General features: G+C 41.1%; 1 protein-coding gene across 1 annotated transcript; it reads right to left on the reverse strand.

Annotated features, from left to right (window-relative positions):
- Positions 1-683: 683 nt before the first annotated feature.
- On the reverse strand, positions 684-17,174 carry edem2 (ER degradation enhancer, mannosidase alpha-like 2). Its single transcript, XM_080443545.1, has 11 exons — positions 16,944-17,174; positions 14,345-14,455; positions 14,179-14,218; positions 12,133-12,238; positions 10,379-10,504; positions 9,801-10,012; positions 9,311-9,452; positions 6,862-6,986; positions 5,659-5,803; positions 4,653-4,774; positions 684-3,349 (listed from the first exon to the last, which is right to left on the reverse strand). Exons 1-11 carry the CDS (start codon positions 17,048-17,050, stop codon positions 2,861-2,863), a joined length of 1,725 nt encoding a protein of 574 aa, XP_080299671.1. The 5' UTR covers positions 17,051-17,174; the 3' UTR covers positions 684-2,860.
- Between the last annotated feature and the right edge of the window lie 6,622 nt (positions 17,175-23,796).

Below are 23,796 nucleotides of genomic sequence, written 5' to 3' on the forward strand. Positions count from 1 at the left end.
GACTATGTAACTCTCTTCATTGGGCTATACATGGGGCAATGCAATGACATGTATTTTTGATATGTATGCTAGAAATGCTTCTGTCCAAAAACCAATAAACAAACGTAAAAAAAAAAAAAAAAAGAGAACCGGAGAACCAATCTCTTTGTCAAAAATAGCCGATCTACAAGCTTACAACATGTCGTAGACACACTGTTAGCTTGTAGATCGGCTATTTTTGGTGAATGTTCCCCCAGAATAGGCATGCTGGGGTTCAAGTGGTTTTTTCCATGTCTGAACACAGAACTAGTAGGGCAGATTTTCACTGCAATTCCAACAATACCAATGTTTTGACTGTTTTTTTAATTACATTGTTTTATGTTCCAAATCTTGATATCAATGTGAAAAACCTAGATTTGAGTTTCTATTTGAGTTCATATAATAGGCAAACAAAACTAAATAGGTTTTAGAGATATGTACCACTTTCAGTGTCGTAGACAGATACACTATTCACTGTTTGTTTGTTTTTTACTTATAACAGAGTATGCATTTTTGTCATTTTCTATTTCCTGACCAGACCCTTTAACCACTTGAAACCTAGCGTCTCTCTATTCCTGGGAAGTATATTATATTAAACTTTAATATATGAAAAGGACATTTAACTTCAATTACACAATGAACAAGCAAACAAAGCAAAGTCAATATATAATAAATATAAAATGTACTTTATTTCAATTAACCACTTTACCTCTATTCAAACATTTTCAACAATAGCTGACCTATAAGGTCACAACCAACCAGTCGCACCGTAACGTGTTGTATGGGGTCATCCACGTGATGACCGGGTAAAATTATTGTCTTGGGGCAGCGCCTCAAGTGCAGATATGACCACTGTCATCAAATACAATATTAGCTTTGTGATGAAATTAAGGATACACCCACTCCCAGTAGGCTACACCCAGGATATGAAGACACACCCACTCATTAGGTCCCATATTGGTCCACCGCCACCCATTGGTCCTCTCCGATAAGGTCACGCCTATTCTCTAGTAGTGTATTTTTGGTCATGTGCATCAGCGCCCAGTCACATACGTGCTTCAGATGCAGCAGCTTCCGCGAACCTCCATATTTCAGTTTTGTTTAGTTTTTCTCCACAAATTAATGAACCACTTCATCATACTGTACTACAGTGTCACGCCCCACTTGGCGGACATTTGGCATGTAGTTTTCTTTCAGTGAGCCAACACTCCCAACGCAAGTCAAACAAACCGTAAAGTCTCTCTATTCATCAACAAACATGCCCCAGGATGACTAGTCGAGCCCAGATCAGATATTATCAGTAGCCAAATTCCAATACTCTTAACTCATTCACTGCCACTGACGTAATAAACGTAATTATTCCCGTTTATTATCATTATCATTTTTTGAAGATCTAGACTCATATCCACTTCCTGGTTAACTTATTACTTAAATATTCTGTATCTCGGCTCCTGTGTACTTTTTTTTTTACAATGAAAAATCTCTGGCAGTGGGCAAACGCAGCCAGAAATAAGTCTAGCAGTGAATGTTAACTTCCACACTTTAGTCTCCTCCACACGAGGTGGTGAGGATTAGATGAGAGTCCGGAGCAATCAATCAATACTCATATTCCTGCCTAGTTGCTCACTCGCTCCTTCTGCATGGCATATGCTGTATTTCTCAAATATGAGCCGTTTGAAATGCATTCTCCCACACTATGCACAACAAACAGCACAATTGTATAAATAAAGATCAACCCCATTATTCAATGTGTTGCTTCAGTAGCTTTGATCGGTTATTCAGATACAGTATGTATAAGTGCACTTCAGGATCTCTTCAGGACACTTTCACTCTCAGACCGTTCTACACGCACATGCAGGCACATTATGTTTACATTTTATTGTAGGATATGAGCAGATCAAAGTTTCGTCTGCTCTAAAACATCCCTTTGAAGTCTGCGCACGGCACAGTTTCTAGACCCAATCTCTTGACGAGAACAGGCTGGAGTGAACACTGGATGTACACTCACATGTTTGTGGCTTGGGGAGCTCACTCTCTCTCTCTCTCTCTCTCTCTCTCTCTCTCCAGTCTCGGCTCCTCCAAAAGCAAATGACCAATTCGACACGAACAATTTCCGGGTGGAGCTGGAGGACAGAGTGCGAAGTGAGCAGAGATTTGGGTATTAGAATTTGAATTGAATTTGGCTAGTGAAAAACCTGCCCCAGGATGGCTAGCCGAGCCCAGATCAGATGTCAGGTGTCATCAGCATATACATACATAAATAGGTAGACGCCTCATTGGCCAGTGGGGCCGTCCATCAACACCACCTCTAAAGTCTAAAACGTTTTTTTTTTCCTGTTTTATAAACTTTACTGTTACTATATCTATGTAAGATAAGTTGTTTTCGTATGAAAAACCCAAATCATCTTAATCAAAAAAAGCATCTTCATGTATCATAAACACAAATACATGTCCGACATTTATAACAAACCAAACCGCGGGAGAATTCAGCGAGTTATGATGATTTTAAAAGTGGAGAGCCGTCCTGCTACAGTAGACGTACTGTACGTGGGGCATACATGCTGTAGGAGGCACAGCCGCCACTCAAACAGCGGCGGTCACGATGACTCATCGCTCCAACGAACCGCAGCGGCCAATGAGGTTTCTGCGTTTATATATCTATGGTTATCAGTGACAACTTGGCCCAGGATGCCTAGCCGAGCCCAGATCATAACAGATGTCAGGTGTTATCAGTGGAAAAACTTGTCCCAGGATGACTAGCCAAGCCCAGATCCCATGTCAGGTGTTATCAGTGGAAAAACTCGCCCCAGGATGACCAACCGAGCCCAGATCAGGTCAAAGGTCAGGTGTTATCGGAGAAGACTTGCCCCAGGACGGCTAGCCGAGCGCTGAACGGCTGCGTGGGACAGGAGAGGGGAGGGGCGCTCTTCGTCTCCCCCGGTTTCAACGCGATGCTCTCCGATCTGTCGAGCGGCAGCGCGGTGGGCGGGCTCTCCGTCTGCTTGGAGTCCCGCGATAGGCCGAGCAGCATGTCCCTCAGCGCCCGTCTGTCCTCTGCGTGTTGGCTACAGCAGTAAAGAGCGGCGGGGTCCAGCGGGTGGGCCTCCGTGTTGAAGATGTAACCCCCCACTCCCAGAATGCACTGGTTGCCTTCACCTCCTTCCTCCCAGGAGGACAGCCCCCCCCCCTCCTCCCCTCCTCCTCCTCCTCCTCCTCCTCCCCCGTGCAGGAAGTGGGCGGGGTCAAACAGCAGGTAGAGATACTTGACGGTCTCGGCCAGGAAGAAGGACTCCATCCTGTTGTCCAGCTGGTGGTCGCGTAGGTCCTTCACCTGGGACACACAGGTACAATTATTCATAATCGCATTCATATTAGGCATTGCAATATTTATATTTGATTGGTATTTGGTGATTAACCCACAGTGGTGTAAAGTAACTAAGTACATTTACTCAAGTACTGTACTTAACTCATTCCCTGCCTAGAACGACTAAAACGACTTCTGTCCCATAAGCCCTGTCTGCCTAGAACGACTAAAACGACTTTTAATTAAAAGAAAAAAAGAAAAAAAAAACACCCGGATACGGAAATACGTCAAATCGAAGATTTTCGGTTCCGTCCGCTTCCTGTTTAGGTCCCCCTCTAAAACGGTCTTTTCTCGGCTTCGTTTTTCTCCCCCGTGTAACGCTGTTTAGAAACGCTTCGTTTTTCTCCCCCGTGTAACGCTGTTTAAAAACGCTTCGTTTTTCTCCCCCGTGTAACGCTGTTTAGAAACGCTGTTTAGAAACTCTTTTTAGAAACTGCTACTACTTCAAAATGGAATGTCGGCGATTGAAAATGTCTTCTCTGGGCCACTCACACAACTACCCTGTGTGTCTACAAACAGTTGAACACGCGATCATAAGGGATTTAGCGAGGTCTGTGGCGAGGTGAAAAAAGCAAGTGATTCGACCGTTCACATGGCGATACATGGGGTTTTTACACTGGGCTGAAGGAGAGAGACTCCGCCTCGGTCGGAATGTTTGTTGTCTGAGCGGCGTGCACGGATCGCGGGTGTGTTTAGAAACGATTGGACTTGCGATCAGAATGAAAGAAAAAAATAATGTGAATCTTTTTACGTTATAAAAAACACTAAATCGCTGGCAGTGGGCAAACACAGCCATAAATAAGTCTGGCAGGGAATGAGTTGTTAAAACCAGGAACGCATCTGTGTAACCAGCCGATCTGTGAGCTTGTAGATTTGTTATTTTCAATAGCCTCCTTATATTATTTGAACATTTGGCCAATGTTTGACCTATATACTATACTATAGTTTGTTGATGACTTTCGATGCAGTAATGGTCTTTTTCTTTTCTTTCCCTTTTTTTGAGGTATTAAAAAGGTCTTAAAAGTCCTTACATTGTCACTTTAGTTTACTGTCATCAGGGGACCCCCCCAAAATCATGTGGAGACCCCCCTGGGGGTCCCAACGCACAGGTTGAGACCCACTGTGCTAGAGGGTGAGATGGAGAGGTGACTTTTCTGATGACGAGTGAGTCTGCTGTTGTGACTGGGATGGGAAGTTTGTTCCACAGTTATGGAGCCAGGAGGAGGGAGAAGAGTCTGTATGACTTATTGTATGTATCAGTATGACTTACACTAGCGTATCCACAGGGAGTTTTACTGATCTTCTCGATGGATTCCAGCACATCCAGTCCAAATTGCAGGTAGGTGTGGTCACCTGTCGCTCTGAACAGGTACATAGCACTCTCTATAAGCTCTGAAACACGCACGCGCGCGCACACACACACACACACACACACACACACACACACACACACACACACACACACACACACACACACACACACACACACACACACACACACACACACACACACACACACACACACACACACACACACACACACACACACACACACACACACACACACACACACACACACACACACACACACACACACACACACACACGGCATATGTTTTTGATACAATAAGCATGTCACTCAGTACTCTATGGGTATAAGTAACACAGCGTCTCCGCCATATGCGGCGGCTGCCAATTATAGCAGAGACAGCACAATACGTTGCCAGCCTTTTTGCCTCCTTTTTGGGCATCCCAAGTTGTTGAAGCCCTCTAACAACCAGTCTGTGGGTATACTGTCCTAGGCTGCCAAATATAAAAACAAACAGTCTGAACCTATAACCCAGCTCTGAGATGGGATGTAGGAGTGGTTGGTATTTAATGACCTTGGTCATAAAGGCTTCCTCTAGGCTAAGGTCAAGGGTCACACATACACACACACACACAAAACAACTGCTTACTCAATCTAGATATTCATTAGCTACTAGCTAGTAAATGTGGTAGTTAATTACCTTGTTAATGGTCTTAGCCGATATTTTCTTAATATAATTTGTTAATTAATGTATTACACTGTACTATACTGTACAAGTAATCTCCTCGCCTCAGTAGGCGAAGTAAGTAGGTAGGTAGGTCAGAGAGGATTATTGTCGGTATCAGCCAGAGTGCAGGAGTCTATCCCTGTTACAATGTGCTAGACCACTGGGAGATGGATTGCTGTGGTGGAGCACAACACCTACCGAACTAACCTGGTCTCAGTGGGTCATAGTTAGTGAACTAACCTGGTCTCAGTGGGTAACCTTCCCTCTTGTCCACAGTGTAACCCTGAGGTATGTTGTAGAACTCTGGCAGACCTCCAAACTGTCTCCACACAGAGTAATAGTTCTGGAAGGTTCTCACTGCACTGTCCAGATTACCTAGCAGAGACTACACACACACACACACACACACACACACACACACACACAGACACACAGACACACACAATTATCATCATCATTATTGTTATTAGCGTGTGACGTGGACAGTGTTTGGCTTATCTGGCGATGCCCTGGGCAAACTGGGCAAACGGCGAGGGCGCCAAGCCATTGGGGCGCCAATGCCATTCCAAGCCTCTCTGGGCGCCATGCCTCTGGGCGCCGTTGCCTCGCACTTGCTCTGTGTGGGCGTGTCTGTGTGTCTGTGTGTCTGTGTGTGTGTGTGTGTGTGTGTGTGTGTGTATCATGCACAGTATACATACATTGCTGCTATGCTCAGGCACCTTAGTTTTTATTATCTCAGGTACTTTATAAATATGTAGATAACTTGTCTGGCCTTCTGTTGTTCTCTTGTTTTTGATCTCCTTCCCACTTGCCCCCCACCCCTCTTCTTCTCCCCCCCCCTCTTCTTTCTATGGAACTAACGTTGCGATGGGAATGATGTACAAAAACGAATTTCACCCCAACCCGATCGCCAGAGGAAACGTTCTCTTTGAACGTTTTTGAAATTCCGTGAATAGACACGGAAAAACCCGAAATTCCGTGCATAGCCGCCTCGCATCTCCCCCATTGTGACTAAACCATTTCGGAGGCGCGTAGTCTCAAGGGAATTGTCGCCACGTAAGGGGCCACCGAGCGAGCTAAAGCGAGCGAGTTGCCGTCCCGAACGTTGCGACATTCCCTTGTGCCTACTCAGCGCCGTTTGAGTTATGTACCGATAGGCACAGAATCGTAAATTTTGTTGTGGGGACTGCTCTGCTTCCGGGTTTTTCAGGGTTGCGACTGGTTACGCCCACCGTGGGACTCGCCGCACATATGCACGGAATTTCGGGGTTTCTAGGCGACTATGCACGGAATGACGTGCACTGGATCCGTGCAATGTATACTAATTCTCTGGCGATCAGGCTGTTCACCCACTTTTTTACCTTGTAAACCTGTGATGTGACAATATAACTGATTCTGATTCTGTATGTGTGTGCGAGCGTGCGTGTGCGTGTGTTAACTCACCTGCAGACCAGGCCAGAAGGCTTCCAGAGACTGAAACACAGGCATGGACACGGTTCCTTTATGCATCTGGACCCACAGGTACCAGTCATCAAAACGGGTGTAGTTCTGGATGGATCTGTCAAAGTCTAGGAAGGGAATAAAACAATAAAATACATAAAATATTAATCAAAACACACAAACAACTGTAGGACTGTAAATAGATAGGTAGGTTAGAAGGTGAACAGGTTGTTAGGTCAATAGGTAGACAGGTACTGTAGGTAGGTCAATACGTAGACAGGAAATAGGTCAATATGTAGACAGTAGTGCTGAATATTGCCTACAACCTCATGATTTTAAGTTAGGTTAAAACATCTTAAAATGTAAATACGGTAAGACATTCTATTTCTAATCTCAGAGTTAATAATGAATGCAAATAAAATATTGAAGAACTACAGTCCTTACTGAGAAACGAGGCGTAGGTATTTTAAGACATGAGAGAGAGAGAGAGAGAGAGGTGTACATTTAAAGTTGTACATTTTGATTGCTGATGATAAAAAATATAAATGTCACAAGGAATTAACAATCAGACATAGCAGAGATTACAGAGAATCTGTATTTTGTCGTGCGTACTATACAATGTATTACACATCAACACAGAAAGGGACATCACCCCATTAGAACATAACACATGTTGATTCATAATAAACCATCTGTGTTATGTACATACACAGCAAGTCAAGACAATTTTTTTTACAAAACTCTACATAATAATACATGAAAGCGTTAATATTCATTTGTTCTCTTAACTGCCGGGGGATGGGGGGTGGCAGGGGGTGGGGCTATGGGTTGGTAAAGGCAGGAAAGTGGGTAGAACGTTATGTAGGTAGGTCAAAAGGTAGGTCGCTATTTAAGCAGGTAGGTAGGAAGGTAGGTAGAGGTAGGTTAAGTAGGTACTGTAAGTAGATGATAGATAGATTATAGATGTATTGTCATTCAACAATACATGAAATGCATAATTGAAAAATGTTTCGTTCCACTGGCTTACTATAATCTAAAACTACTCCTAGTTAAAATAATGCTAAAAACTACAATACTAAAATTACCACTAGTAAATAAAATCACAGTCAGTTCATAATGAGAGCAATATTGCACAACAGGAGTCTTCAGCAGCATATAGGAGCAGGGCCAGATTAGCACTATGTGGTGCCCCAGGGCAACCTCAAGTTGAAGTGCCTCCCCCCCCTCGTTTTTTGGGCGGATTGTGTTTCTTTTCGGTTTTTGGTTACTTTATTTCGTTTTTAGGGTATTGTTATTTCATTCTATTAAAAAAATAATAATAAAAAATGTATAGGAGAGAGGTTAGGGGACATTGCACTTGTAGGGTAATATTTCACAAGTCTGATGGCTTGGGGAAAGAAACAGTACCTAAAAACAGCTCAACTATAACAAATACATAAATTAAAACAATAATCTCGAGTAAAAGTATCAAGGACAATTTCTCTGAACTAACTTAACTAACTAACCTTGTTCCAAGAAGTTAGGCAAGAGAACGCTGCCTGGCCCAACTCTGTCAGCACATGAGTAACCTTGAGCATTAAAAGGTAATTGGAGCGGGTCTGACAAGTGCTATTGTTCTGCATGGAACAAATATAAGCAGATAGCATTCCAGCAATGGTTTACATTAAAACTAGTACTAGTGTTTATCCCGCCTCTCTGTCAGAGACGATAAACCTTTCTGAGTTATTTCTGCCATCTGGCATTTTGTTTTAAAATAAACTTTTTGGTCATGGGGTCACTTGGTATGGCCAACTTTAAGGGTTTAAAGTGCACAGTGGTGCAATTATCACCAGTAATCTATCTTAAGGCAGAGTAATTTAAATAGACAGTGTCATGGCGCTTTAAAATTGATGGAGCAGCAATCCTATAAATAATGTCACCGTAGTCCAGGACTGAGAGGAAAGTGGCTTCAATAATACGTTTTTTGTTTACTAGAAATGGGAACACGTGATTCATTTCTATTAAAGAACAATTTTTTTTATATCTCAGTTTGGAGAAAGCTTGTCCTCAAGCCAGGTGCAGAGGTATTTAAATTCAGAGACCCTCTCAATCGTGGAACCACTTGCAGATGTTATACCTACACTCTCAGAGTCAATGTTTCTAGCCCTAACATTTTTGTTTTGCTTGCGTTTAGGACAAGACTGGCTGAGGGCAGGGCATCCAGGAGAGCATTAGTATATAGCTACCTACCTTCATAGCAGGTCTGGAGGTAGGTAAGAAGGTAGGTAGGTAATAAGGTAGGTACCCTACCCAGGAACATGTTGACCAGTTCTTGGTCTCTGTAATAAGGTAGGTAGGTAATAAGGGAGGTAGGTACCCTACCCAGGAACATGTTGACCAGTTCTTGGTCTTGGTAATAAGGTAGGTAGGTAGGTAGGTAATAAGGTAGGTAGATAATAAGGTAGGTAGGTACCCAGGAACATGTTGACCAGTTCTTGATCTTGCAGCATGATGGCTCCTTTCACCAGATATTCAAAGTAGGAGTCGATTCCAGCTCCGATCCCAGCATCCTGAGCCACCCACTTCTTAGACACTATGTCTATATGGTTACCCACCTGCACAGACAGACACACAGACAGGTAGAAAGACAGGTTAGACAGACAACATGTCAATACAGTTATCTACCTGCAGCAACAGAAAGATGGTACGTGGACAGAGAGACAGGTAGAGTGAGACAGGAGACAGGTTACATAGAGAAAATGACACAGAAAGAGAGACACGTTAGGATTCAGATATACCCAGAGAAACCAATATCGTATCATAATACTATAATATACTGTAAACCCCAAAGAAATTGCAATATGGAGTATGGACATACAGGTTTTCTGCCTAACAGCAATGTTGTATAATAACAATATACCAGACAGACAGACAGACAGACAGACAGACAGAGCTTCATGTACCAGGCCTATATCAGATCTGGTGTCCCACAGGGCTTCGAGCGCCCGGCGCGCTGTGTTCTCATACACAGGGTCTCCGGTCAGCCGGCTGAGCGTTGCAAACTCCAGAATGAAGGTGCCCACCCCGGCTGTACAGGTGACCGGTGTCTCAGTGGGACTCACTCCATGGAGCAGGTTCACTGTACCGTACGGCATGCCTGTAGGGGTCTCGAACGCTGCACACACACACACACACACACACACACGCAACGCGAGGTATGTTTATTTCAATAGCACGTTTCGCACACAAAGGCATTTCAAAGGAGTTCACATGCATGTTTCCCAAGTAGGTCGAGACCCATTTTTGGGTCACACAAAAGTTTAACTCATTGACTGGAAAGTACAGTACTGTACAGTTTTCAGTGGAAAACCACTGAAAACGCAAAATATCATCATTCTCGTCATTGGCAGACGGCACCGTATTAAAATATGACGAGAAATCTCGTCATTGGCAGTCAAAGAGTTATGGGTCGCAAGAAAATACCTTTTTACTTTTCAAACCATTTCTAATGTGAGAAAGTGTGTGTGTGTGTGTGAGTTACCAGGTAACAGTTTCCTAGCAGCGTCCTCAGCCATCCTGAGCAGTGGGCCGGAACACGGCCAGCCAGGCTCCACCTCCAGCCCCGCCCTCTTGGATAACATATGAGCTGACAACATCCCACCTACAACTACACGCACACGCACATGCACACGCACACACACACACTTTAATTTCTTCCCACATTAATAAAATACATTACAAGGGCCCTGATATTTTTCAGTTGCCTCTGATGTCATATGCACTCGAAATAACCTGCGTCTCGGTGCATGGATCCATTCCAAACAAGTGTACAGAGTGTACAGAATACACCGCATACATGTAGGGCTGTCACGATTACACATTTAATTTGACGATTCATTGTCACACAAAATAATTGCGATTAGCGATTTAATTGTGTTTTTGGCATTGAACATTGGAACAGAATACAAATTTAATTTCTGTTTGGTTTTTAGGCGTTTTTCATCATCACAAATTGTACAGTGCAGTTATGACAAATGATTTAAATATACAAAGAAATTACTGACGCATTTAAGCTTTTTATACTATAAAAACAATGAAAAATTGTGGAAATAACTAATCTACAAGCTTACAACATGCCACAAAGTGACGTGTTGTACGCTTGTAGATCAGCTAGTTCCGCTATTTTTTGGAAAATGCTTGAAAATGTCAATGTTCAACATGGAAACGATTTTGACGATTATGTAAAAAGAAGTGTGATTATCTCAAATATTTGCATTATTATGTACCGTAATAATTGTGACAGGCCTACATACATGCACACATTCACAGTCAACATAGGACATACAGTTCCATCTGCCATATTACTGACACCGGGAGATTTATGGATACAAAAAGCGCCACTACCTATAATGGAGGAGATTGAGCAGTATTTTGCAAGCTGCTCCGCTTTAAACTTGGACAACCTCATCATGGTCAAGCCCCTGACCACCAGCCTGTGGACATGGCCCCAGCTGCCAAATATAAAAGCAATGAGCTGACACTTATGGGGCATAGCAGTGGCGGGCCATTTTGTGGTGCTACAGGTAGAAAACCCATACATTTTTCCCATAAGAGATTTCTGAAAATATGTATATCAATTATTTTAAGCCTGGAATCAAGCCATCTAGGCTCCTGGTAAATCATGACCATAAAACATTCGATTCTGTGTCAAAAAGATATCTGAATATTTAATTATATAATATACTATATTTAATTAAAAAATATGCGGCTTTATATATATTTTTTGATCATAGACATTCACAGTCTTGACGTCGGCTGTTTTCCACAAAAAAAAAACCCAGTCCAGTTACACAGATCGTTCAGATCCGGCCAGTCGGAGTTCACGCCCAAACTGACTGTGTTGGTATCCAATTTGCCACTGGGCTTATACAGTATATTTAAACCCAAGGAAGCTGTGTGGTGTAGCTCGTTTTTGGGACCCTGCGTCGCTCCAGGACGGTTATTACTGTAGCCTGGTCGTGTATTCTGTGACAATCTCGTCCTACTTGCACTGTCCACTCCGCCCGGCGATGTTACATTTATGGCCAAGATAGTTGGGATTTTGTTAGACTTGGCATGGTACCAGCGGTTACTTCCGCTCGCCTCTCATAAAATACAGCGCAATTAGATTGTTTAACCTGTAATCTCGACCACTCCAAAAAGGAGTCAGTCCTGGAAAGCATGTATTTTATTACACACACACACACACACACACACACACACACACACACACACAATTATGAACACAAGGAATACCTCTAATGTTTGTCTCGAAGACGGAGGCGTTGACATCAATGTCAAAGTCCACCGTGTCCAGAAGGACAGTCGCCACTCGCTGAAACTCTGTGTTGTTCCCCAAAACCTATACAGTACAAACACACGCAACATATTATAACACAACACATAAATATCAAACTGTATGGTTCCCCAAAACCTGCACAAACACAACACATCACGTTATAACATAACATAATTACAACAACACAACACATTATAACAACACATGCATATATTAATCTGTATGGTTGACCTGCACAAACACACAGTAACAATGACTAGAATATCAATGTCTGCAACGCTGCACAGTTCACACAATCCAAATCTTGAATCATTTAAATACACAGTATATGTTTAATTTAGGAGCGACAATAAGCAATAATAAGCAAGCAGGGTAAACACATACATGATCAAATGTAGACTAGAGCATTGGTTCTGGGGGGGGTTCCAGGGGGTACCCATCTAAATGTGTTAATATAGCATCACAATAATTTTGACCTTTTATACTTTGGCTATTCAAAAATAGCAGATCTACAAGCTCATAGCACGGCACCGAGTGCCGCGCTATGAGCTTGTAGATCTGCTATTTTTGAAAAATCTTGAAAATTTGTGCAAACCTTTGAATATATATATTTTTTTAAGCGAACATTTGTAGCAGAAATATTTGCTTCTGGGGGTCCCTGGAACAAAATGTTTGAGATAGAGATACATATCATTTTGGGGGTCCTTGACATGAAGAAGTTTGAGAACCACTGGACTAGAGAGACAAGTGTAGTGTCTCTGTGTCGTAAACTGGGACCACAGGCAACTAGGATGTAAGGACTGGTAACGACTGGTAACTCTTATCAGCTCTCATTGAGCTAATAAAAAGTCCTCTGTGCATGCCTGCTGACAAGATATACTGTATGATACAACAAACTTGCCATTTAACCCATTAAGACCGGGGACGGCATCTGTCATTTTAGATTTCAACCACTTCAACCATTATTTTATACTTTGGGCTATTCAAAAATATTTTTTGTTGAGAAATCGTGAACATTTGTGCAAATCTTTGAATATATATGTTTGTTTTGGTAATGTCTTTGCTTCTGGGGGTTCTACAAATGTCTTCTAAATCCTAACTTTTCTTTTGAAAAAAAAAAAAATTATGTTGATATCAGTGGTTGGTTCTCAAACTTTTTTCATATGAAGGACCCCCCCAGAGATGCGTTCCCGGTCTGAATGGGTTAAATTTGAACATTGTGGTCAAGAAAAACAAGCCAAGGTCACAAAAACATGAGAACAGTACGTCTGTATGGTCGTCACAACTCATAATCGACTACTTCAACATGACCCCAACCAGCTAAGAGCTCCACAGTCTGTTGATGCTTTAGAGACTTTCCTTTTTAACCCATTAAGACCTGAGGCCCATTCTACAAATGGCTTCTAAATCAGTACCGTAGTTTTTTCAAAAAATAAAAGCCTAGGGGTGTGCCGATATATCGTCCCGCGATATATCGCGATACGTTTTCGTGACGATATGTATCGTTTTGGGGAAATAAATATTGCTAAAAAAAAAAAAAAATCCAATAATAATGCAAAAACAGAAGTATTTGTTTGCATTTGTTCCCCCCCGCCCCACCCCCATATATTTTCATAATAAAAAAGTGCCATATATTGCATCGTATCGATGTTGTGAGCCCAATATCGTATCGTATCGTTTAGTGAAATTAGTGTACCGGCACACCCCTAATAAAAGCAGATGTAAGCTCGTAGCTTGTAGATCTGCTATTTTTGAATACCAACGCTAATATCAAAAAATGACACAGATGCTTTCCCGGTTTTAATGAAGCATTCGGTTAGCTATTCTGGTTTTACCCCCTTTCTTAGCCCACATGTTTTAAATAGATTTTAGGCTCATTTTTTTTAGCTGTGGTTTTTATGCAATTTTCAGTTTTTATTCTGTACTGTAGAACTTTGAGATTTGTTTCAAATGTAAAGTGAAAAATAAATAAAATGCATTATTATTATTAACTCAGACCTTACCAGTAGAGTGTCCAACGCATCAATCAGAGTCAGAGAGAAACTGTGGTGCGACAGACAGACAGACAGACAGACAGACAGACAGACAGACAGACAGAGTGTGAGACACATTAAATGAATTCCTTTAGAAGACGTGCTAGACAGTATAACCAGAAGGAAGTGATCTCACCTGCCCCAGGTGTCCTGTCCATCACAGGTGAGGGGGCGGAGCTCGTCGTAGGGGAATGCGTTGTCAAGGTAACTGTTGTAGGCGTGGTAGAACATGGCTTTGATGCGCTGTCTGAAACATCAGGGTCAGAATTAAGGTTCAAGTTAAGAGAGAAGGTTGGCTGGTGGGTAGCGTTAGGGCACAATGTTATCCATAATGAGATTGAGATTTTTTTCCCTGAATTGCGACGACAACATCAGTAACAATATTTACATGCACACATTTTTGACACGTTGACACGTGTTGTAAGCTTCTTTTGCTTGAATGTTCAACAAGGAAGCGATGATGACGATTATGTAAAAGTAATTGCGATTATCTCAAATAATTGCATTATTATTATGTAATAATTGTGACTTAAATACATGCACACATTCAGTCAACAAAGGGTATACAGTTCCATCTGCCATATTACTGACACCGGGAGATTTAATGGAAACAAAAAGCACCGTCTCCTCCAAATTAGGCACCGAGCTGCGTGGAACCTCATCTCTGAGTTATATAGCGGAGGGAGAGGTTCCGATAGGCTCCATGCACAATGCACAGCAGCCATATTGGAAAGAAATTGGGCCTCCCCTTACCAGGTCATCCCTATGTTCCCCGGGTTCTATGTTCCCCCACTAAGGCAGTGGTGGAAAAAGTACTCAAATTCTTTACTTAAGTAAAAGTACCAATACTGCAATATAAAAATACTCTGTTACAAGTAAAAGTCCAGAATAAAACATTTACTTGAGTAAAAGTACAAAAGTATTGGCATCAAAATGTACTTAAAGTACCAAAAGTAAAAGTACTAAATATTTGAAAATAGCAGATCTACAAGCCCACAACGCGTCGCGATGCGACGCGTTGTGAGCTTGTAGATCGGCTATTTTCAAATAGCCGCTATGTATAAAATAGGGCTAAAGTGGTTAATGTATGTTTTATAATATCATAATTTATATCTGAAAAGTAACTAGTAACTAAAGTTTTCAAGTAAATGTAGTGGAGTAAAAGTACAATATTTGCCTCTGAGATGTAGTGGAGTAGAAGTAAAAGTATTGGAAATTGGAAATACTCAAGTAAAGTACAAATACCTCAAAATTGTACTTAAGTACAGTACTTAAGTAAATGTACTTAATTACTTTCCACCACTGCACTAAGGTTAGGGTTAGGGTTAGGTTTAGGTTAGGCCCCATGTCAAACAGAGTCAGGGGGCTGAGGTTGTGCAAGTTGGCTCACTGGAGACACCAGTGGGTCTCAAAGTGTGGTCCAGGGACCCTCATGGTTCCTTGACAGGGTTCCAAATGCCCCCTTACAGGTGTGTAACTCTGAGAGTGTACACATTACGGGTCCATTTGGTTCCATTTGTACACTCTCAGAGTTATGGGGGTCCTTGAAATTAAAAAGGTTTGAGAACCACTGTGCTACACGAAATGGAACAGAGCCTTCATTAGTATCATTGGAAACACCTGTGGAGGAAGTAAGGAAGAGGCCCAGTTTCCTTCCAATATGGCTGCTGTGCACAGAGCCTATTGGAGCCCTCTCTGAGTATGTCTTTGTTTACTGATTATGTAAAACAGTGGTTCTCAAAGTGGGGTCCGTCCAGGGACCGGTACCTCAGGGTTCCCTGAGGAAGGGGTTCCAAATGGACCCTTGGAGTCGTCTGTAACCTTGGGAGAGTTATTATGGGGGTCCTTCTTGGAATTAAAAAGGTTTTGAGAACGACTGATGTAAAAGACCACAGGCTCTACTGAAGACACTATTATTTATGACTAATTACCTGTAGAACTCAGTCAATCAGTAGAATGCTGTGTGTGTGTGTGTGTGTGTGTGTGTGTGTGTGTGTGTGTGTGTGTGTGTGTGTGTGTGTGTGTGTGTGTGTGTGTGTGTGTGTGTGTGTGTGTTTTTTCATGTGTGTAATCTGTGCATTACACATAGATATATATTGATTGATTGAATACTTTATTTAGAAAGACATGGTAAAAGTACAATTCACAATACAAGGTCCTCTAAACTGGATCGCTCATAAAAGCACTAGGCTTGTTTAAAATGAGTTCCCTGTGCACTCAAATCATGATGACATATAAGACATACAAATATACACTACTATGCAGAACGTCACACAAAATAAATATGTACAATAGACATAGACATAGATAGGAGGTGGGGAGGTGGGGTAGGTTAAGACTTAGACAGGGGCCAATTTGGAATTGCAGCCTCCTGAATGTGATTCTTTAGGGCAGTTTTGAAAGTGAGTAGGGTTTTACACTCCTTTACTCCTTTGGGTGGGGCATTATCTATGGCAGTGGTTCTCAAAGTGGGGTCCAGGGACCATCTGGGTTCCTTGGGGGGTTCCAAATATGGACCCTTGCAGGTCTGTAACTCTGAGAGTGTACAAATGGAACCAAATGGACCCTTATGGGTCCATTTGGTTCCATTTGTACACTCTCAGAGTTGTGTGTGTGTGTGCGTGCGTGCGTGCGTGCGTGCGTGCGTGTGTGTGTGTGTGTGTGTGTGTGTGTGTGTGTGTGTGTGTGTGTGTGTGTGTGTGTGTGTGTGTGTGTGTGTGTGTGTGTGTGTGTACCTGACTCCAGCCATCTCCTGGTCAGTGAACTGTCGTCCTGTAGCATCGTGACACCACAGAGCCAGCGCCAGGCTGCCCGCCAGCGCCACGCACAGGTGCACGCGCATCCAGAGGCTGCAGGGGAACCGTGTCCCGTTTAAAACAATATAATAAGTGTAAATAATAACAGTAATAAACCTGTATGAACGCTGAACTGTGATCAGACTGGAGCTGTTTCTACCGCTGGCTGTCAGGAAGGCGGAAGTGAGTGAGCGGTGTGCGCATGCGTACACGCTGACGAGTGTTGTGGAAAAAAAAGTAAGAGTTGCGTTCAAGAACAAACCCGGTGTTGTTGCCATATCCACTTATTATAAGCCAGTGGTTCTCAAACTTTTTCATGTCAACGACCCCCAAATTGACACTTATTAGCCCGCGGACCCCCATTTCAAAAGATACGCCAGGGACCCCCATAAGAGAAGATTTTTTTACGGCTCTAGCAGTGATTCTCAACCATTTTAATTTCAAGGACCCCCAGTTTGACATGCATTAGGGCTACGGACCCCCATTTAATGGCATTTCTATCACTTGGACCGCAATTTATATTGTAAAATCTATGTTCATTTAACTCTGAGAGTGTACAAATGGAACCAAATGGACCCGTTTCCTAATGTTGTGAGCTTGTAGATCAGCTTTCTTTTTAAATAGCCGTAGCCTAGTCGCTTCTTTTGGCCTTTTTTTCATAGACATGGTTGCTTATTTCTACCTCCAAATTAATACGTGTTTAGCCGCAGACCCCCCCTCTGAAAATACTTTGTTCCAGGGACCCCCAGGAAGAGAAAATGTGTGTTTTAAAATGTCTACAATTGATTATTACATTATTCATCCTGTTTATTAAACGAATCTCACATTTGACTCATTATTATTTTCCACTAGATGGCGCCATTGTTTGTTTGGCAGCATGTCTACCTGTCAGTGTTGGATCTGATATTTGTTGTCATTATTTCTACCATTGGTGGAAAAAGTACTCAAATTCTTTACTTAAGTAAAAGTACCAATACTGCAATATAATCATACTCTGTTTAAGTAAAGGTCCAGAATTCAAAATGTACTTGAGTAAAAGTACAAAAGTATTGGCATCAAAATGTACTTAAAGGAGAATTTTGGACTAAAGTTTTCTTACCTTTTCTATGACGTTATGATATCTTAGGATGAATGGTACAGTAGAAAAATGTCATAACCCCACCCCTGAGCCGCCACAGCTTAAAAGGTGCGCGGATAGGCCTTAGGTTAGATCATATATTTTAATATCTTTTTTTTTTAATTTTTTTTGTGAGATCTGACGTTCATAGTGACAGAACACTATGCAACCAAAAAAAAAAAAAAAAAAAAAAACAGAAGTCTCGCAAGACAAGATTGAAATCTCGAGATTTCAATCTCGTCTAGCGAGACTTCTTTTTTTTTTTTTTGGGACAGTGTTCTGTCACTATGAACGTCAGATCTCACCAAAAAATTAAATAAAAAAAGCTGTTAAAATATGTGATCTAACCTAAGGCCTATCCGCGCACCTTTTAAGCTGTGGCGGCTTAGGGGTGGAGTTATGAAAATTTTCTACTGTACCATTCATCCTAAGATATCATAACGTCATAGAAAAGGTAAGAAAACTTTAGTCCAAAATTCCCCTTTAAAGTATCAAAAGTAAAAGTACTAAATATTTGAAAATAGCAGATCAAGCTCACAACGCGTCGCAATGCAAAGTATTGAAAATTGGAAATATTCAAGTAAAGTACAAATACCTCAACATTTTACTTAAGTACAGTACTTAATTCATACTTAATTCATTCATAATGATAATGGTAAAAGGAAAAAATATATAATAATGACACACTAACACACAAACACACACACACACACGCACGCACGCACGCACGCACGCACGCACGCACGCACGCACGCACACACACACACACACACACACACACACACACACACACACACACACACACACACACACACAGAGTAGCAAAGTTTGTGTTGTGGGAGACTTTGAGTCTCATTCGTACGACGCTGCCGCCGCGCCTAAAAACAGCCGATCTACAAGCTCACAACACGTTACATCCTCAACGCGTTGTGAGCTTGTAGGTCTGCTGTTTTTAGGCGCGCGGCGACACCGTCGTACGACAGAACGTAAATGAGGCTCAGACAGGAGTTTTCCCGCTTCTCCTCGTGAAGACAAGGGAAGAGTTTGACTGAAGGTAGAAGGTAGAATTATAAATATAACAATACATAAACATAGTGACATACATACACATTTATACAATGAAAACTATCAATGCACATCACATAGTTCTGTATTCAGCTTATTTGGTAATGTTAATTAAGTGAATGTTATCTGACATGAGTTTATTTGTCTTTATTTGTCTTCTTTTTATCTGCTGCCTCCAGATAAGCTATTCCATACATTATAGTGACAGTATATTATTATATAATATATATAATATAGTATATAATGACAGATAAGCTATTCCATACATTATAGTGACAGTATGTTATAATATAATATATATAATATAGTATAATGACAGATAAGCTATTCCATACATTATAGTGACAGTATGTTGCTGTATGCTAGCTAGAAGGAGTTACAGTCAGTGTAAATGTCTGTTTGCTTTGTTTCATACAGATGAGCAGAAATACTCTGTAAAAGTCCGGAATTAAAAAATGTGTTGAGTAAAAGTACAAAAAAGTATTGGTATCAAAATGTACTTAAAGTACCAAAAGTAGAAAGTACTCATTGTGCAGAATGTCCAATTTCACAAGTTTTTAAATGTATAAAATATAAAAAATCCTAAATGTAGGCCTAAATGTATGTATGGCTGAAGTGCAGATACTGTATGTTTTGTAATAATAATCAAAATCTACAAAGTACTATACGTTTTCAAATAATTGTAGTAGAGTAAAAGTACAATATTTGCCTCTGAGATGTAGTGGAGTAGAAGTAAAAGTACTGAAAATTGGAAATACTCAAGTAAAGTAAAAAATACCTCAACATTTTACTTAAGTACAGTACTTGAGTAAATGTAGTAGTTACTTTACTCCACTGAAAATATGTTAGTATTATTATTTAGCTGACAATGTTATTGTGAGGTAACTGTGACAAAGACACTTTCCAGCCCACAGCTACATTAATGATATTCCCTCCTGTGTCTCTCCATCCATTACAGAGCCTGGACTTTGAGGACCTGAGGCCTCAGTTTGTCTAAACAGTGAGACCAGCTGAAGGAAATTGAGGAAATAAGATACAAGAACCTGAAGAGAAACCACCTGTTTAAGCTCTCTATAGGTAATGTAATATGTAACATGGGAACACAGTAATGTCATTAAATAACAGCTAGGCTTATAAAAGCAGATTGATAGCATTTGAACACCATACATTTATTTTGTTTTGTTATAGGATTATTATTTGATATCAGACATCAAATACAAGTGAGTTAGTCTGAAGAATGTATGTTTATGATCCATACATGAGGGAGTTAATCTTAAGGTTACATGTGGTTGTAATATTATATTGTGATAGTAGATCAACTCCATACACTACTATAGGTACATGTAAAACAAGAAGAGACTGAAGAAGAGAAGTAGTTTTATGGTGAGATTGAAGCTACATTTCTATGCCATGAAAAATGCTAAGTATGTACTTTTTCTAACATGACTAAGCCTAAATATTTGTATGTAAAGAAACATTTTAACCCCACAATTACCATGTTATGTGTAATGGTAGTACTGTGTGTATAATAGTCAATAAAATGTAAAATATCACCTTATTTCACAACTTTAGTGAAAAGCATAGTATCGATATTAATGCACTTAATGCACAAGTTTAGTGATGTCACAATAATGGTACAGTAGATTGAAGTCTAAGTGCAGCAGCATTCGATTGACTTTTATGATGATTTTATGAATAATGAGTTATTACATAGCATATCACAAATACCTGGAACGATGTTTTAGTTGTATGACATACTTAACAACGCTGGTCACCTCTGTTCTGTGTGTGTGTGTGTGTGTGTGTGTGTGTGTGTGTGTGTGTGTGTGTGTGTGTGTGTGTGTGTGTGTGTGTGTGTGTGTGTGTGTGTGTGTTCAGTCTATGATCAGTGGAAGGAGTTCCTTTTAGTTTACTGTGAGGAACATGAACGTCCTCAGGGTTGGCCGTCCTGTACCTTTAGGAACTCCTAACAGAGCCAAGAAGACCCTGCCTCGGAGTTTTGAGGTAAAACTACACATATATATACTTTACACATATAACTTTATATAACATCAAATGATATCTTAATATCATTTGATGTTATACCCCACTCTCTCTCCATGTGTGTGTGTGTGTGTGTGTGTGTGTGTGTGTGTGTGTGTGTGTGTGTGTGTGTGTGTGTGTGTGTGTGTGTGTGTGTGTGTGTAGATTAAAGACTCACACATTCCAAAAGCAGGTCTAGGGGTGTTTTACCAGGGGAAAAAAGAGCTTCCCATTGGGACGCGCTTTGGTCCGTACGAAGGAGTGGAGATTAACAAAGAGGAAGGTGAAAAGAGTGGATACTCCTGGGTGGTGAGTGTGTGTGTGTGTGTGTGTGTGTGTGTGTGTGTGTGTGTGTGTGTGTGTGTGTGTGTGTGTGTGTGTGTGTGTGTGTGTGTGTGTGTGAGAGGTATGTGAACTGTGCTCGCAATGAGAGAGAACTGAACCTGATCGCGCGCCAGTATCGACAAGCCGTTGTGTATCACTGCTGTCGTCCTGTGAGAAGAGAAGAACTGCTGGTGTGGTACGGTGATGAATATGGGAAAGAGCTGGGAATCGTCTTCGACAAGATGTGGGACGAGAAGAGTTCTGCTAAAGGTGACCTTCTATCTGTTTGTTAAATATAACTGTTGATTGATCTGTCTATTAGGGATGAGTCAGACTAGTCAACTAGTGTCAGACTAATGGACTAGTCAGTTTGTCTTATATCTTCTTATCTTTTTTGAGATACATAAACTTTTGTTTCTAGTTTGTAATGATGTTTCAGTGGGTAGTTTTTATGAACCCCTGGCTTAGATGAAGGTAACTGCATAAGCTTCACTGACACATTGTCCAGGACAATTAGACTAGAAGCAGAACAGGAACATTGGGTAAAGAATGTTGGTGTGTCTCACGTCCAGCTCACATGTATGATCCTCACCTTGTGGACACGACACTGAGTAAAATGTCTGCATGTCTGCTGTGTGTACTGTCTACACGCACGCACGCACACACACACACACACACACACACACACACACACACACACACACACACACACACACACACACACACACACACACACACACACACACACACACACACACACACACACACACACACACACACACACACACACACACACACACACACACACACAAAAACTGTGCCAGAGCAGCATCTGGTGGACATTTATCCTAAGCTGATACAGTCGTATTATATAGAGACTATAGTTCACTAATTGAATTGTTCAGAAAACCAACCAACTAGTTGACTTTAACCAAATGTACTTCTGCATATCGTCAATGTATTTACCTACTTACCTTTTAACTCTTGAAAATCCACTCTGAACTTGACTTGGACATCACTAAAAATAATTTGTATGAAGGAGACATTTGACATTCTGAATAAGGAGTCAGGATTTTCAGGATAAATTAAACTATACATTCATATTGACTTCTAGGTAGTGTTATATTGGTGGCCCAAGAAGGTTAACCCTTTAAACACTGGTCTGATAATTACTGTTACTGACTTATTTTGTATGCAAGAGCATTAACAAAAAACAGCCTGTGGGCCAAGCAAGGAAGACGCTGGGTTCACAGTTCATCACATCAGTGGCCCAAGATAATTAAGCACATTTAAAACTGTTCATAGAATTCTTACACATTACAATTATTGCTGTTTTAATAATGGTTGGTTAAATCAAATATGAAATCATGTGAATGTGTTCTGTGATTATCTAGGCAAAACCTTTTCCATAAACTTACTATAAGGTAGACTAGAGGTGTGAATAAAGGTCTTTGCAGGATGCATCATTTATGGATGGACAATTTATAGGATGAAAATTGTCACCCAAGTCCAAATGTTGTTCTGGGGTGTAACACTTCATAGAATTCAATTAAAATATTGTGGCGATGTTACTTTCCTGTGGTGTGGACACTTTGTGTACTTCTGATGGTGGAGGCGAGTGTGTTATAAAGCCACAAGAAGAACGATTATCCAGTACTTTGTTTACTTGTCGGACCGGCGGTTTTACAGGACAACAGCACGATAAACAGCAGTACAGGTATGTGTTACAGAACTCACAGTTATTCTATAACCTTGTCAGTCTTTGAGTTATAAGTCCTTGGTTCTTTTGTAGAGGCGGAGGATAAACACTCGAACGTCCATACACTTTAAACCCGGAATACAACTGACTCAAACAGGTGGGCTGAACCAATATGCAACAGTACCTCTGGTGCCTGAGAGCCAATAAGGACACATTATACTCAGCAGCACATACACACAATAGGCTGGCATCAACACAGATACTGGGGATAGGCTGGCAGTTAGTTCCCTCGTTACAATATTATGGGTTTGGATCATAGTTCAATATATATTTGTTGATACAGCTGAGGAAAAAAATCCAATTATAAAATTGCTTTCTATCATTCATTATGTGAATCAAGTAACAGCCATTTACACCATAAATGGCTGTTCAAGAGTTTCCCGGCATGCCTTGCGGCCGTGTGTTGTTATACAGGAAGTAAAGAGAGGAAAAGTGTGTGTTGTTGTTGCAAATTCTAAGAGAGTAAAAGCATCCATTGATATGCCGTTCTTGTAAAGAGAAAAAGG

The sequence above is a fragment of the Gymnoscopelus braueri genome (assembly GCF_963280865.1).
Source record: "Gymnoscopelus braueri genome assembly, chromosome: 12".
Taxonomy (NCBI): domain Eukaryota; kingdom Metazoa; phylum Chordata; class Actinopteri; order Myctophiformes; family Myctophidae; genus Gymnoscopelus; species Gymnoscopelus braueri.

Coding starts and splice junctions, on each gene's coding strand:
- edem2 (XM_080443545.1), bottom strand. CDS start 17,050: ATGCGCGTGCACCTGTGCGTGGCGCTGGCGGGCAGCCTGGCGCTGGCT. Junction 14,456..16,943: donor CAGGAGATGGCTGGAGTCAG/GTACACACACAC, acceptor CTGATGTTTCAG/ACAGCGCATCAAAGCCATGT. Junction 10,013..10,378: donor TGCTAGGAAACTGTTACCTG/GTAACTCACACA, acceptor GTGTGTGTGCAG/CGTTCGAGACCCCTACAGGC.